Source organism: Coccomyxa subellipsoidea (genome assembly GCF_000258705.1).
Source record: "Coccomyxa subellipsoidea C-169, whole genome shotgun sequence".
Lineage (NCBI taxonomy): Eukaryota > Viridiplantae > Chlorophyta > Trebouxiophyceae > Coccomyxaceae > Coccomyxa > Coccomyxa subellipsoidea.
The window spans coordinates 2,622,935-2,637,542 of NW_005178041.1; the positions used below are offsets into that span (position 1 = coordinate 2,622,935).

The window sequence follows — 14,608 nt, forward strand, 5'->3', positions numbered from 1 at the left end:
CGGTTGGCAAGATCCCTGAAGCATATCCTTGCAAATCTCCAGGTGTAGGATTGGGGCTGCCACCTGCCTGCATGTTCGCGAGTAAGGCAGCATCTTTTATGTCAACTTGTACATCCATGGCTTTTATTCTGGCCTTAGCCGCTGCCCATTCATTGTCTTTCGCTAGGAAGTCAAATCATCCAGTGGAAGCGAACTACATCTCTTTTTCTGCGAGGATTTCTGCTGCACCAAATAACTGTGATGGCCACGTCGAACCTATGGCAATCTATATATACACCACATGGCAGAATAACCTGACACACGCAAAAACATGGCCCAGTGATCAGGGGTGGAACAGAAAACTCAGAACAGGTGACGCATCGGGGAATGTAAACGCGTGCACGCGGCGTTCCTGCTTTCAGGAAGTTTCTTGGCTACTCAGATCTGAAACAAGGTTGAGAGAATATCGAGGTCACAGATCTATTCACTGGACATCGATGGTATCGCATTAATAAAGGAGCAAAGCTAGAGATACATAAACAGAGCTCTTGTTTCCATTGAAACGTGGTCTCTATCACCGGTCCTGGATCGTGGCACATCCTTTCAGAGGAATATTGCTGACATCAATCTCCGATTTGCCATGATTGATGGTGGAGGGAGCTGATGTTTGCTCAAAGGGCTAGCAACTGAAATCACAGGATGTCAGCTTTGTTCGACTTTAAGGCCTTCTTGACCGTCGTGCTTTTGACGATATGCACTTGTACATACATCAAAGGAAAGTTCCCAAGCCTGCTGAACGATCGGACAGGTTTCAGGGGGCTCTTTTGGAAAGCAGCTCGAATTGGTGCGTCTCAATGTCCCAGCATGAGTTTTGCATGTTTGCCAAGAACCATGGTCTTGGTGACTGGTGATGTATCTTGAGTTTGATCAAAAACTCTTGCAGGGGAACGACTCAGTCCTTGGGTGGCCATCAGTTGCATCTTTATGGGCTTCACCACTGTCTTCGCCTGACGTGAGGAGCACTTTCATTGTTGTATTCTTCTGGCCGCGCATTGGTGCAGAATTTTTGATCTTCTTCGCTGGATTCGATCGGGTACTCTAGAAGAGTCCCTGCACAGGTAGGCAGAGGGAGACTTTGCCGCATTGGGAGCAGAACCGCATGCCATGAAGCCGCCAAATCAGCTGTAAACGGGGTATTGGCGTCGCTCTGAGAAGTTTATCAGCATGATGCACTTCCATGAACGGCCCATTGTTGGAGGATGTGGAAAGACAATACTGTTGAATCAGGAATGCGTGATCTGCCGTGCCTGCGGTTGCTGGAAAGCCTGCACCTTTGCCATTTTCTTCGAGGCCTAGAAGGCGCTGTACATCTTATTCTACATAGGACATGGCATGTTGTTGAAAACAGCCATTGATCTGCTGCACAGCCACTAGTACTGGTGCCGTTGTGAATGAAGAACACCTTGGACAGTAGTGAGTGATGATATCGAATACCCAGCCTGAGCTGCACTGTATGCGCCAGTTTTCTTATCCTTATGACATTTCAACGTCGACCAGTACTGGACATGCATGCCATTGTGAAGCTATCACGCCGCATAGGTCATCATCACGATCTGCACTATGACAACTTTCAAGGGAATTCCCAGGCTTAATCCAATGAGCTCAAGCTGTCTGTCTCTGTCACGCATGGTGCCCCGTTGAAATTGCAGCACCATGGCTATTGTGTTGTGCACACATGATGCCCACATGATAGAGCGGGCTGGGCGGCCACCGCGGTGACCATTAGCAGATATCAGATCCCTAAGCTAGATCTAGAGTCGCTTGTACGGCGTAGTACGGTTTGGTAGACTTCGCACGCGCTGCCAGCGGGCGGCCCCAGTGGCACTGGCCCCGGGGGCCGCCCAAGATGCATCATGCAGATGATCAACAATGTGCATGCAAGGTAATTCCCGTAGTCAGCACTTGTCAAGTCAACCTCTCATAGCATTGTGCTTGAAGCTTTCAGGCACTCTGCTGATCTTCTTTCCAGGGGTTGAATTCCTCCTGCTGCCATGCCAGCTGCAGTATAGGATAACGGGGTGTTCCCTTTTCTCCGACACCAATCCAATGTTTTCCGACATCCACTTCCTGCTCGTTTGCAATTCCATCGCTTCACAGAAGCCAACATGGACTTGTAGATATGATCTTTCAATAGATCGGAGCCCATGGTGGCTGGCTTGCTGCAAGGCAGGGGCTTGGTGCAGCCTTTGCTCAAAGCACACTTCTGTCTACTGCAGTTTCGTCGCAGCAATAATAGAGTAGTACGGAGATGTCAGTCAGCATGGTATCTGCGAAAGAGATTGTTCCATGCACGGCCGGCATGCGCTGCTGGTGTGGATGTGCAGAGCAGTCCAAGCCTCTCATCACAGGCGCACAACCTCGGCAAGATGAGTTGGGAGGGCAGGGACAGAGGTTGTGGAACGCTGAGAGAGGATGACGTTGGCTATTCCTTAACGCTGTGTGGTTGGGTTCATAGGCAAAGGAATATGGGAGGTGAGTTCAGACATTCAGCTTTCACAATGCTGCTGGCACAACTGCAATAAAAATCTGATGCCTCAGCTTGATGCGTTATGAATCTGCAGGTGTGTGCTTTACGGATATAAGGGACTCTTCAGGCACAGTACAGGTGTGCTCAGTCCTCATGTGAACCAGCATTCATTGTGAAACCAGTCATGTCAAGGGCGCATGCACACTGACGGCATGCTGCGCTCAGGTTGTGAGCCAAGACGACAGCGTTGGGCTCGATCAGCTGCGCGCGGAGTACGTGGTGCGCATCAAAGGGCAACTGCGCATGAGGAAAGATCCCAATGAACGATTGCCCACTGGCAAGGTGGAGCTTGTCGCAGAGGAGGTGAGCTGCCCCAGCTGTCATCTCTCCTGCTTGATCCAGGCTCTCCAGGGGTCCCCAAACTTTGACTCACCCACTCTTACTGAGGAAGATTCTTGAAGCAGGTCACCATTCTCAATACTGTCAATGTCAAGCTGCCATTCCTCCCCTCGGACGAAGAGCTTGATGTGAAGGAGGAAGTGCGGCTGAGAACCCGGGTGCTGGACCTTAGGTGATCCTGCAGCCACCTGTTCCATGCACCTGTCATAACTTCATCACACTACAGCCTTAGAATTTTGTGAATAGAAGATTGAGGAGAGTCGCCTGAATGCGCAGGCGGCCGCGCATGACAAAGAACCTCAAGCTGAGGCACCGCATGCTGCGCGCGATCCGAAACTTTCTGGACGATCGGGAGTTTCTGGAGGTGGAAACGCCGCTGCTGTGCCGATCCACCCCAGAGGGCGCCCGAGATTTCCTGGTGCCCTCCAGAATGCAGCCGGGGTCCTTCTATGCACTCCCACAAAGCCCGCAGCTGGTGAGCCTGCGACTCTGCATCGAGCTGCTCTCACTGGCATGATTTTCTGCGATTCAAGAGAGCCTAATTGCTGTGGAGTGAAGGGGAGTACTGTGTTGTCAATGCAGTTCAAGCAGATGCTCTGCTGCGCTGGGGTGGAGAGATACTACCAGATTGCTCGGTGCTTTCGGGACGAGGACCTACGATCAGACAGGTGAGTCTGCTTCGTCAGATGGAGTGCGATCCCTTGCAGTGAGTGCTTGGGATAGAACATGCTTCAGCACAGAAGAATTGAGGTGTTGTTTGGTCTTGCAGGCAGCCAGAGTTCTCTCAGCTGGATATGGAGATGACATTCATGGACCAGAATGCCATCATGTCTCTAGTGGAGGAGATGGTCCTTGCTGTCTTTAATGAGGTCCACAATTACCTTCTCCTCTTGAGCTCCCAGCATCCTGTCAGGGAATTGGCTGAGATGCCACACAGTCAGCTTCTTTTCGGAACAACTTTTGAGCTCATTCTTGTGTGGCAGGTGTTGGGCATGCCTGTGCAGCGTCCCTTCAGGCGGATGACATATGCAGAGGCAATGACCAGCTACGGCTGCGACAAGCCGGACCTGCGATATGGGCTGGAACACTATGATGTCTCCAGTGCTGTCCAGGGCTGCACTTTCAGGTCAGCTGGCTATCTTGCGCTCACCTTCTTGAGGACAATAAGTCTTGCATGTGCTCACAGAAAAATGTAGACTCTTGCAGCCTTCCAATGTCTACATGTGCCATCAGGGTATTCAGCAGTGCATTGGAGGGCGAAGGCATTGTGAAGGCAATGCGCGTGCCAGATGGGAAGCGGATATCCAACTCCCGATTAAAGCCCAAGGGAGACATTTCTGGTGCGCCCAGTGATGATGGAGGGTGTTTGCCAACATACTCTCTGACATTTTATTTCTTACTGGACACAAATAGAGGTTCAACTTAGCGATGGGGTGTTGGTAAACTGCAGGGGAGGCGGTGGCAGCAGGAGCTGGAGGGTTGGTATACATCAGGGTGGGAGAGGGGGCAGAGATTGACGCTGCCAAGCCAGTGAAGGAGGGCCTGTCCGAGGAGCAATGCCACGCCCTGCTCTCCAGCACTGGAGCGCAGCCGGTGTGTAGGCCATCCCTCTGACACTGCTGCCTTTTCATTCAACACCATTAAGAAATGCAACTGTCTCTCTGCGAGCTTGTGCTGTTCACTGAGCGGTGCTGCCCCCACAAAGGCTTGCTGCTGGGATACAGACAAGCTTGATAAAGATATTTAAGTGTGGTGGTCTCATTCAGGGAGACTTGCTGCTGCTGGCTGCGGGGGAGCCTGCAGTGGTGCACAAGGCGCTGGACCGCGTGCGCCAGTATGTGGCGGCAGATCTCGGCGAAATCGATGAGAGCAAGCATGCCCTGCTCTGGGTCACAGGTGCGCCCTTGCCCAGCATTCCTCCCGTGCTGCACTTGGCTCTGACATGCCATCTTAAGCGTACATATGAAGCCACAAATGCAGGCACCTTTTTGAAAGAGCAGTGAGACATGGTTTAACAATGGCAATGTTGACGCGCTTCGCAGATTTCCCCATGTTTGAGTGGAACGAGGAGGAGGATCGGCTGGAGGCGGTGCACCACCCTTTCACTGCCCCCAACCCCGATGATCTGGAGGGGAATGGGGCTGGCCTGCGCGGCGCGCGTGCCCTGGCCTATGACCTTGTCTACAACGGCGTAGAGGTGGCAGGTGTGCTTCCGCGCTTCAAGAAACAGTCCTTCAAGCCCTTGAGTTGCCTGTGTCTCTCTCCTCGTCTACCTCTTCTATGCATGTGTTCATGTGGCTTACTGTTGTTTTTATTATTACATGCATGCATGGGTCAGCCCGGCTGGTACAAATACCAAGCATCATACCCAGGGTTGCTTGCATCTTGCTTTGATCTGGCAGAGTCCAACAGGGGGTTGAATTTTGGCAGCCTTTACATGCACCTTGCCCGAGGAAGGAAAAGCATGCACAGAGAGCACCACAGTGAAAAAGTGCACGATGTGCAAGATAAAAAAAAATTCCCTTGCGCAGGCGGGAGCCTGCGCACGTACCGAAGGGATGTGCTGGAGAGGGTGTTTGATGCGATCGGTCTGTCCCGGGAGGAGGCCAAGGCGCAGTTTGGCTACCTGCTGAACGCCTTTGACGTGGGCGCGCCTCCCCATGGCGGCATCGCGTTCGGCCTGGACCGGCTCTGCATGCTGCTTGCCAGGGAGTCCTCCATCCGCGACGTCATTGCATTCCCCAAAACAGCCCAGGCAAGCGCCTCTACTAAGCTAAGATCTACTCTGCACAATTCACCCTTCGCTGGGTGGAATGCCTGATGCCTACTTGTGGATCCTGAAGTGCTGTGAATGGGTGGGCTGTGTATGTCATGTGCCGCTGAAGATTGCGTTGTGCAGTTTGGGGTGTGAGGGCCGCATTCTGTGCCGCAGGGTCAGTGCTTGCTTACTGAGGCGCCTTCCAAAGCGAATACCCAGCAGCTCAAGGATATCCACATAGCCGTCTTGAGCGAGGACAAGGAGTAGCAGTAAGACTTGATGAGCCAGTACATTGGTATTTGAATGCCATACGGAGCCCTATATCACCATGGTCGTCATTTGTAAGAACTGCCAGAACTACAGTGTAAGCCTCCATGGAGTTGGAAACTGTTGGAGTCCAACATCATGATGACCCAGGCGCGCTACGAGGCGAGCTCGTCATGATGATATCTATAGCAATGCTGGCGCCCAATTGCAATGCATATGCTGTACACAGCACATGTCTGGCAGAGGTTGTCACACAGTTGCGATCAAAGTCCAGTGTTGCTAATGATTCCTTCCATGCCCTCTTGAAAGATGTTCTGCCCAAGGGGACCTGCCCAAAAGCCCGACTTCTGCGGCGAAGCGTTCGTCACCCGGTTCCAGATTGAACTTTCTCTCTTATGCCGACTTCAAGAAGGGCGTTCAGACACGTCCGACAACATGAGAATTTCTCACTACCCCCAGAGTGAATGGATCTCCGAGAGTACAGCACAAGAAGAAGTCCGCCGCAGTACATCGGTCTAGTTTTTCGAGACTAACAATCAAAGAATGGTTTGCGTCAAATCATGGACCGTACTGCTGTTTTTTCTTGTCATTAATTTGTTAACGTCGAATAACCTTCTTGCCGAAGCCATCACAGCGACGTCGGGTGGGCAACATCTTCCCTTCACATTCCTTTCCGCTCATTTTGAAACCGGGATCTTTCTAAGCTTAGTATTCAAAGTGCTGCGATCACTTTATCCCGATGAGCAATTCAAGCAGGTGGCGCTTTTTCGCACGTTGAACAGTGCTTCCGAAAGTGCCAAGTACACCCATAGTCAGCAGTTTATCAGTAGAGTATGCAAGCTCCCAGGGTCCTGTCAACGCAGCTGAGTATTCACGTTGCATGTCTCCGCAGACGCGACTCCGGCAAGCTGGGCCGTGGCGAGAGAGCTCCTCAAAGGGGACACTTCACTGGATGTCATCGACTTAAAGTTGCCTCTGGCAGACGTGGATGCGCTGCTCGACGATCACGAGGAACATTTGGGTCTGCACCTGCGGAATACACGATATTTATCTCCAAAGGTCTGGATACAAGCACTTCCGTGCTTGCCTCATACCTCCAATGCACTTGCTTCCAGCAAAGAAGCAAGCTCTGATGCAATCATGCATACACTGCAGGGGATCAGCGAGTTTGATGCATTTGAAAAGGGGACTTGGGTACACTTGCCCCAAGGGGGGCTGCTATGGACTCTTCGCATGCAGTCAGAGGGTGCCTTGGCGCACATGATTCTGTTCAGGTGTGCTGAAGACTCCCTTGGCCACAGATCTGCTTGCCAAGACCAGCAAGGTCTGACTCCCTGGGCACCTGATAGGGGCTGGATGTGTGCTGCAGCAAAGTGCAGCTGGCGCGAGGAAGCGAGCTTGTGATATTCTCGCCAAGCGCTGTTTCCAATTACACGGTCTGCCAGCACAGCTGCATGCGACGGACACATGCAGACGTGCCTGCTTTCGGGAAACTCACAACAGTGCCCATAGAGGGTAAGACTTATCAGCCTTCTACTGTACCCTCTGTTTCAATGCAAGCTTGCCCTTGGCTCGGGAGGGTCGATGACAAGTTCAATCTCTTGACAGGGGAGGAAATCATGCTGATGTACTATCAGCCAGAAGGGACAGTCCCAGAGTCACAGCTCCACGTGCTCAACATTATGCAGGTAGCAGTTGCTGTTCTCTCCTGGAAGACTCATGCAACTGTCATGCCTGACGTATGCGTTACAGGAAGGACTCCAGAGGAGCCTCAATCCGTGGCTGTGCATGCAGGATGTGAGCGTCAGGTTGGCCTCCTCAGTGCACGCCAAAAAAACCAGACGGAGGCTTTTGCAGGAACGCGTCACCACTCTGCCGGTGGGTGTCTATATACCCTTGTAGCTGAGACAGGCCTGATAAGTTTGCCATGCAAGGCCAGTTGAAGTGTCGCTACTGGAGAGAGCCACATGTATATCAGCTTGCATGGGGCGCTGGGATGATGAAGGGCTACTGCATGTTGACAGATCGGGACGCAGCTGCCTGTGCCCTTGTTTCAGCAGAACGGCTCTTCCATCTTTGGGTGCACACCCAGCGTGGAGTGTGGCCCCCAGTACAAAAGCTTGGCAGCTGGTGTCGTGACCATCTACGCTGTGGATCCTATGTCTAAGACAGTCGGCCTCTGTACAGGTAATGAGGCTGCCATAGGCCTAGCTCTTCTTGCCTGACATGATGAGGTGGCCTCATCGCAAAGTGCTCGCCATTTGTAAGCCAGCACACGGATTCAGGTTCTATCGATTGATATTTATGCTGCAGGGTCCATTGTGAATGCACCACGGGACAACCGCTACCTCCTCACTGCTGATCACTGCATCAGAGGCGAGACATCCGCACCCATATCCCTTACCAACTTCCTTGTGTGCTGTAAAATGTCTGATTGTGAGCTTGCATAGAAATATCACCCCCTGCTGCAACTGACAATTCCCTGCCGGTGTATTGCAGACAAGGGTCAGCTGCAGGGATTTGAGTACTGGCTGGTCATCTTTAACTACAATGCTCCCTGCAACTACACACAAGCGCCGCCCATCCGCGATTTGATCCAGGTGCAAGCACCACCCATGCCACCCATCCACACGGTCTTTATTGTCTTTAGGATCAATTAGTGTGGAGTATGGAGTATAAGAGATGCATTCTCTCTTGTCATGCATCTTTGCTCGTGGTTGTTGGGTGATTCCCGAATGGCCCAGAAACTGACATGCATCTGTGCGTTGGACAGGGAGTGAGTTTGAGCTTCTACGACAGCGCTGCTGACGTCCTGCTGATGGCAATCCCAAACCTGATCCCCAACAACTTCCACACCTTTGTGCTGGGATTCAACGCCTCTGACATGGATATCCCTGAAGAGGCCATCGCAATACATCACCCTGGTGGAGCCCCTGCAGCCATCTCCACTGTGCAGGGCAGGTGTGTCAAAGCACTCTCAAACTTTTATGACTTCTTCATGTCAAGGTGCGACGAGCAATTTTACACGTGGCTCGTCTGTAATTTTCTGCTTTTTTGAATGGCATGCAAGAAGCACAAAAAAAAAACGAAACGAGATTTGATGTGTGCTTGCGCAGTGGCATATCCTTAAACTTCCCAAAGCCAAACTTCCCACCCAGTGAGGTCCAGCCTTCCGATGAGACACATTTCCAGGTACTGCTCAGATCTCCCCATGCAATAATCAATTTTGAATGGCAAGTACGTCTTGAGCTACTACCACTCTTACTAGCATGCCTCTTACCGTGGAAAGCTTTTGATGTCACATTTCAAGGATGCAACTCTCTTCTATTTCAGGTGACATGGACCACTGGTGCGACCATTGGAGGGTCATCTGGGTCTCCGCTGATTGACGTGGCCACCAACAGGATTGTGGGTGTGCTGACTGGAGGCTACTCAAACTGCCAAGACAGGACCCAGCCAGATTACTATGGACGCCTCTCTGTGGTGCACTGCACACTTCTCTCCACTTGCTTGCTTCAGAATCTCATTTTATACAGTGAGGGTCTCTTTTGTGACCCAAGCAGCAGGAGAATAACACATTTGTGTGCTGTTTTTTTCAGTGAGGATTGACTCGAGCCAGTTGAGAATTGTCAGATTTCTCTGTTACAGAGATGTGGGGCTGAGATCAGCTGTGTGAGATCATGGCAGGCATGGAAGCATGGGCTGTACCAGTACCTGTCAAGTGTGGTGGTGCTGGACAAGGGAACCTCCTTTGCCAGGAAGTCCACTGTGGCAGTCATGCAAGCCAATGACACCCTTCCCGGCCGACCTGTACAACACTCCAGGCTGGGTGAGCCACCCTTCGTGCAACTCTTCTCTTTTTATATGCAACAGATATTGTGTATGCAGCTTGTCAGACAAATGTTGTGAGCAATTGAGTGGCTTGCCAGTTGTGGACTGAAGGCAAAGTTCATTGTCTGCGCAGCTTTAGGGATGTATCCAAACGTGCTGCACTTCCTTCCCAACATTACCTCACAGACCCTCACCTACTAGTGCGCCCCCAAATCGCACCTGTGCCTTGGCTTGCCTCATCCCTTGTGCTCATTGCTTTATTGATAGCATGCATGTGATAATGAATTTGCTATAAGGATGCTCCATGAGCTGTCCTGAGCGTAGTCATGGTGTCTTGCAGCCTCCTAGATCCGCCCCTGCAGAACGAGACAGTGGTAACAACCGCGGAGATTGTGAGCTTGCGAGGGAACAGCATCGATGTGACACCCTATGTCACCTTGCAGAATGCCCACCAGAACTTCACCCTGGCAGATTTCGGGACCCAGTTTGTCACCCAGGTCAACACAACTGGTGGGTTGATTTTTGCTCACGAGCATGCCAAGGATGAAGATGCCTGTTCCAGGCTGGAGCCGGCATTAAAAGCCTGTCTATGCGATTCCCTTTTCTTTCCCTCATAAGAAAGCATGACTGCTGGCTTATATGGTTGTGCCATTCACAGGGCTGACTGATATTGTCCCCGGGGGTCTGCTTCGGTTCTTACTTCTTGTCAACATCTCCAGTGATCTCTTTCCGGACGACTTTAAGCTGATGGCAGTGAAGGTGGGCTGGCATTCTCAAGATGACCTGTTGCTTTTGAGCCAGAACGAAGTGCTCCTACCCTTTCCAGTGATAATTGCCTGGTAAAGATTGATGGCATCTCTTCGGTGTGTCAGGGCATAATCCAGCAAGCACCCGAGACATGGCAACAGCATGAGCCAATTGTCATCTCATCCCTCCCGTATTTCGCAAAGTTTCCGGTGAGATTCCTGGGTGCCACATCCCCCCATGCCTGGGGCATGATGCAACTATTGGCTCAGCTTTGATGCTGTGCAATGTAATGGACGGGCAAACCACGTGGGGCACCAAGAAATTGCTGCATAAGCCTAACGCAGGGTGCTGCTGTGAGTGCAGATACAATCTCCATCCGGGAGGGCAGTTTTCAGGGTTGAAAGCAGCGCATTCCCCAACAGTGCAAGGGTTTTGGATGTGGTGATATGCTCCTTCCCGCAGACAAGTGGAATCAAGGATGGATCAGGGGCAACCACAGCCTACGATAATGGCACATTTACCTGGACCCTGACCCCATACAATGACCCTTTTGGCTTCAGGTGAGTGCAACACGATTTACTGAAGTGCACACACACACACACACACAAACACAATTTTCAACAGCCTTTTTTAGGACTACGTTTGAGCTTTCACTAGAGATCACTGAGTTGCGGCATCGGTGGTACTAATCTTGACATTGCTGGCTGCAGGAATTGCATGTTTGTTCCTAGTTGGAGTTCTCACTGGAATGACGTGTATGACATCGTCGTGAGTGATCAGGCGAGCAAATCTCACATGACGGAATCCATGTACTCTTTGACCTCAAGAGATAATACTTTTTCAGAGAGTGATGAGAGTGTGTTGACGCCGTGGTGCAACGCAGGATGATTTCAACGCTGTCATTCAAACCTCTGAGCTGGAAACAGTGTTTATCGGGTACTCCAACGGAAGTTTTGCATCGACTCTGGTCTGAGGATAAGCTGCCCAACCTGGATTTGATGCAACCCATGAGGTTTCTGATGGATTGCATTGCACCTTGTGGGAGCTTTCAACGGGAGCAAGCACACCAATCAGAATTGCAGATATCCTTTGTGGTATTCGCGAGGCATGAGTCAGCTCTGCAGCAAGCCAGTGACTGCTGCAGAGCCTCGTCTGCTGCTTTCGTGTCCTGGCGTTGGCGTCAGAACAGGAGTTTTTTGTTCACTCAAGACATTCCTGCAAATTGCCACTCTTTCTGGCTCCTCCAAGTCTGGCACACCTGTGTATATAGATGACTGATCAGTACAGGCATGTGATGCAATGCATTTAATTTGCACTGGTATTACTGAGTCATCATGATATGTACAGAAACCATGATTGTACAGCTGAAAAACTGATTCGTTCTCTGACCTTGCTCTGTAGATGCAGATCTGTATAGCTGTTGACCTCCTCGAATACAAAATGATGTGACAGTGGATTGAATAGGAGAATGTGGATGTGCCCTTCATTGCAGATTTAAAACTCTATTTCCTATTGAATATCCATTAGAAGTACGGTGCACGTGCCAAGAACTTATCAACATGTACATGATGTTCCCTTCGGAATTCTGAATTTAAAAAATTTATGAGCGGAATATTAATCGGACTGTAATAACTCTTGGACCATCCAAGATGGATGCTTTGCAACTGGGGTGTTCATTAACAAAGCCGGTGCGCATGTTGATAGCTTCCCTGCCGGACAACAATTTATAACCCAACAGACCGAATTCTCTCAATAGGTACAACAGACTCCAATCGATAATGTACAAGGCAATGGGATAATCCCTGGGACCAGGATCTGTGCAAAAGCAAATCGCGGTATAAGCGCAACAACAACACTTTCATTCCAATCAGATTGCATTAAACCCCCCTACACATAGACAGCCAGAGCAGCCCTGTCCTCACCTTCCGTCCAACAATGCAGTCTGAACCTAACTGGAGCAGTCTTGTGACACCATCATCTCTAAAGTCTCACTCTGCCAAGGCGTCAGTGAAATCGCCGGCGTTTGGAGCCAGGCAGCTCCTCTTCCTGGCTGAGTGCAGATGCTGCTGGGGCTGCGCGCTCCCTGTGGTGCGCCATGTGCCATGCTTTGGCGCGCTGCTCCAGCACAGCCACCGACGGAGAGGCTGGGCTCCTGGCCCATGATGGCTGCAGCCCTGGCTGCACTCCCGAGTGTGCCGGCTCCTCACCTCTGTGTGGAGTCCCCTGTTGACACCCGCACAGCACCCAAATGAGCTACTGTACAGATGTGAGTCCAAAGAGCAGACTCAGCCCCGCAAGACAGCTGCCATGTCCAAGACCTCCAGGAATGTGATATTGGCAGAAAAACAGAATGGCTGCAAGGCTGCTATTACCTCTTGCTTGACCATCACAGGCTGGCCCTGCATGCTGCTGAGGCTTGGCTCCTGTTTGACAGGAATTGTGGCGGAGACTGCCGAGTCAACCTTGAACCAGAACAGCGTGCCTCGGAATAGATTAATAATTCTGACGCCTCGCAGCGCCCCACTGCCCTCTGTCCTGACTGCCAGAGACCCATGCTGCCCCTGCGCACACACAAGTCAAGGATGTCACACCAAACTCCGGCTGCACCCTCAGCGCCGTTCAGATCCATTTTCCACGCTGCTGCACAAGGTTGGAGCAGTGTCGGGACCACAGTAAACGCCTGGCAGCACTGAAGATAGAAGGTCAAGGGGCGCACCCTTATTTTGGTCTCAATGACAGTCAGGACGCCTGCGCCGCCTTTGGCAGGCAGCCCATTGCCGTGAAGCGCTGGCAGTGTTGCAAGTGTTACCAGCGGGGCAAAGAGGTGGTTCAAGCCTGTGCCTGTGCACCGCAAGCTGCACCCCTGCGAAACAGACCAGCGCCAAATTATTAATGCCAAGATTCTGCCCGGCAGCGGCTTCCTTTAACTCAGCAAAATTGCCTGGGAAGACTCTCCCCTCAACATTGGGCATGGAGTCAAGCTTCCTACCTCGACAGTCAGAGCCCCTTGCCGGTGAGTGATGCACGCGTTAGCCTTGCTCTGGATAGTCAAGTTTTGCACCTTCCCTGACGCCCTGCGATCAGTGATCAATCATTAAATATGTTTACCAACATGTCCTCAGCTTACATTGATATTGAACGCATTGTCTCACCACAATCGAGTAATCCCAAGATCTAGCCATCAAGTAATGCAGCTCATACCTGAAATCAAGGACACCGTCCCTGCTTTTGGAGCAGCGCAGGACAGTGTCATCTGCAGTAATCCCTCCGCCGACCAAGTGCAGCGGCCAGGAGATGTGGACATCTGCCACATCATGCTCGCCAGGCTCTAATACAATCCGATCCCCAGGCCTGCGTAATATCGGAGTTGAGACGCACTTGCAAGATTGCACGATGGGAAAAACTCATATTTGAACAAGGCTACAGGGCATATGAGTCAACAAACAGCGTTCCATATTAGAGTTTACAGTAGAGGAAGCTGCCTTTTTAAGCAAGTGGCGCTACCTGCTTCCCTCCACAGCATCCCTCAGCGAGTGGTAAGCGTGGCGACAGTTACGGGTCTTTGCAGCTCGACGAGCCGTCTCTGCTGTCATCTCATCGCTGGAGTTGGCTGATGGTAGCACCAACAACCTCATCCGACCGTCCCCAGTCAAGCTCTTGAACCTCTGCACAGGCAAGGGACAGCTTTGAGAGACCCGACCTGCTCCTCCACAGCGCTCTCAACAGCTCACAAGCGCATATTAGGGAAGTGATTTAAAAAACGAATATGATCTAGTCGGGTAACACTGCAGAAGCAGAGGAAAAAAGGTTGTTCACTTGCAGGAACTCGAGTGCGGAAAGGCAGCCCAATGCAGGTATGGGGATACGAAACACACCCTGCATGCTTTTGAGAGGGAGATGAGGTCCGGTAGGGGTGAGAGAAAGGAGAATATGCTCAGAAGACAGTCGTCGTCCAGCTGAGTAAGCTCCTGCTCAAGCATTTCCAAAGCTTGGTCAGTGCTGGCTTGCCTTTCACACTATTCAGCAAAACATATCATAGCGATAACAAGAGAACAGGGTCATAGAAGGTTGCTTTTGGGGGACCAGGCCTGAAGGACTCA

The 14,608-nt window shown here is 51.3% G+C and overlaps 4 protein-coding genes across 4 annotated transcripts; 3 read left to right on the plus strand and 1 right to left on the minus strand.

The window, feature by feature from the left end:
• Positions 1-448: 448 nt before the first annotated feature.
• COCSUDRAFT_52451 (DUF1242-domain-containing protein) lies at positions 449-1,574 on the plus strand. The gene is made up of 2 exons (XM_005651254.1): positions 449-823; positions 923-1,574. Exons 1-2 carry the CDS (start codon positions 679-681, stop codon positions 988-990), a joined length of 213 nt encoding a protein of 70 aa, XP_005651311.1. The 5' UTR covers positions 449-678; the 3' UTR covers positions 991-1,574.
• Positions 1,575-2,405: 831 nt separating this feature from the next.
• COCSUDRAFT_12097 (aspartyl-tRNA synthetase) lies at positions 2,406-5,726 on the plus strand (the record flags this gene model as incomplete). Its single annotated transcript, XM_005651255.1, has 13 exons — positions 2,406-2,511; positions 2,601-2,644; positions 2,732-2,869; positions 2,971-3,077; positions 3,182-3,380; positions 3,488-3,573; positions 3,675-3,774; positions 3,889-4,031; positions 4,139-4,245; positions 4,356-4,498; positions 4,672-4,801; positions 4,948-5,109; positions 5,437-5,726. 13 exons carry the CDS (start codon positions 2,406-2,408, stop codon positions 5,724-5,726), a joined length of 1,755 nt encoding a protein of 584 aa, XP_005651312.1.
• A 1,437-nt stretch (positions 5,727-7,163) lies between these two features.
• COCSUDRAFT_59280 (hypothetical protein) lies at positions 7,164-10,909 on the plus strand (the record flags this gene model as incomplete). The annotated part of the gene is made up of 13 exons (XM_005651256.1): positions 7,164-7,204; positions 7,300-7,366; positions 7,725-7,808; positions 7,955-8,117; positions 8,430-8,530; positions 8,704-8,891; positions 9,047-9,122; positions 9,264-9,413; positions 9,618-9,759; positions 9,895-9,961; positions 10,102-10,271; positions 10,420-10,520; positions 10,853-10,909. The coding sequence occupies 13 exons, from the start codon at positions 7,164-7,166 to the stop codon at positions 10,907-10,909; spliced, it is 1,407 nt and encodes a 468-aa protein (XP_005651313.1).
• A 1,603-nt stretch (positions 10,910-12,512) lies between these two features.
• Positions 12,513-14,101, minus strand: COCSUDRAFT_59281 (hypothetical protein; the record flags this gene model as incomplete). The annotated part of the gene is made up of 6 exons (XM_005651257.1): positions 12,513-12,731; positions 12,881-13,069; positions 13,225-13,371; positions 13,498-13,582; positions 13,710-13,859; positions 14,013-14,101. The coding sequence occupies 6 exons, from the start codon at positions 14,099-14,101 to the stop codon at positions 12,513-12,515; spliced, it is 879 nt and encodes a 292-aa protein (XP_005651314.1).
• Positions 14,102-14,608: the final 507 nt, after the last annotated feature.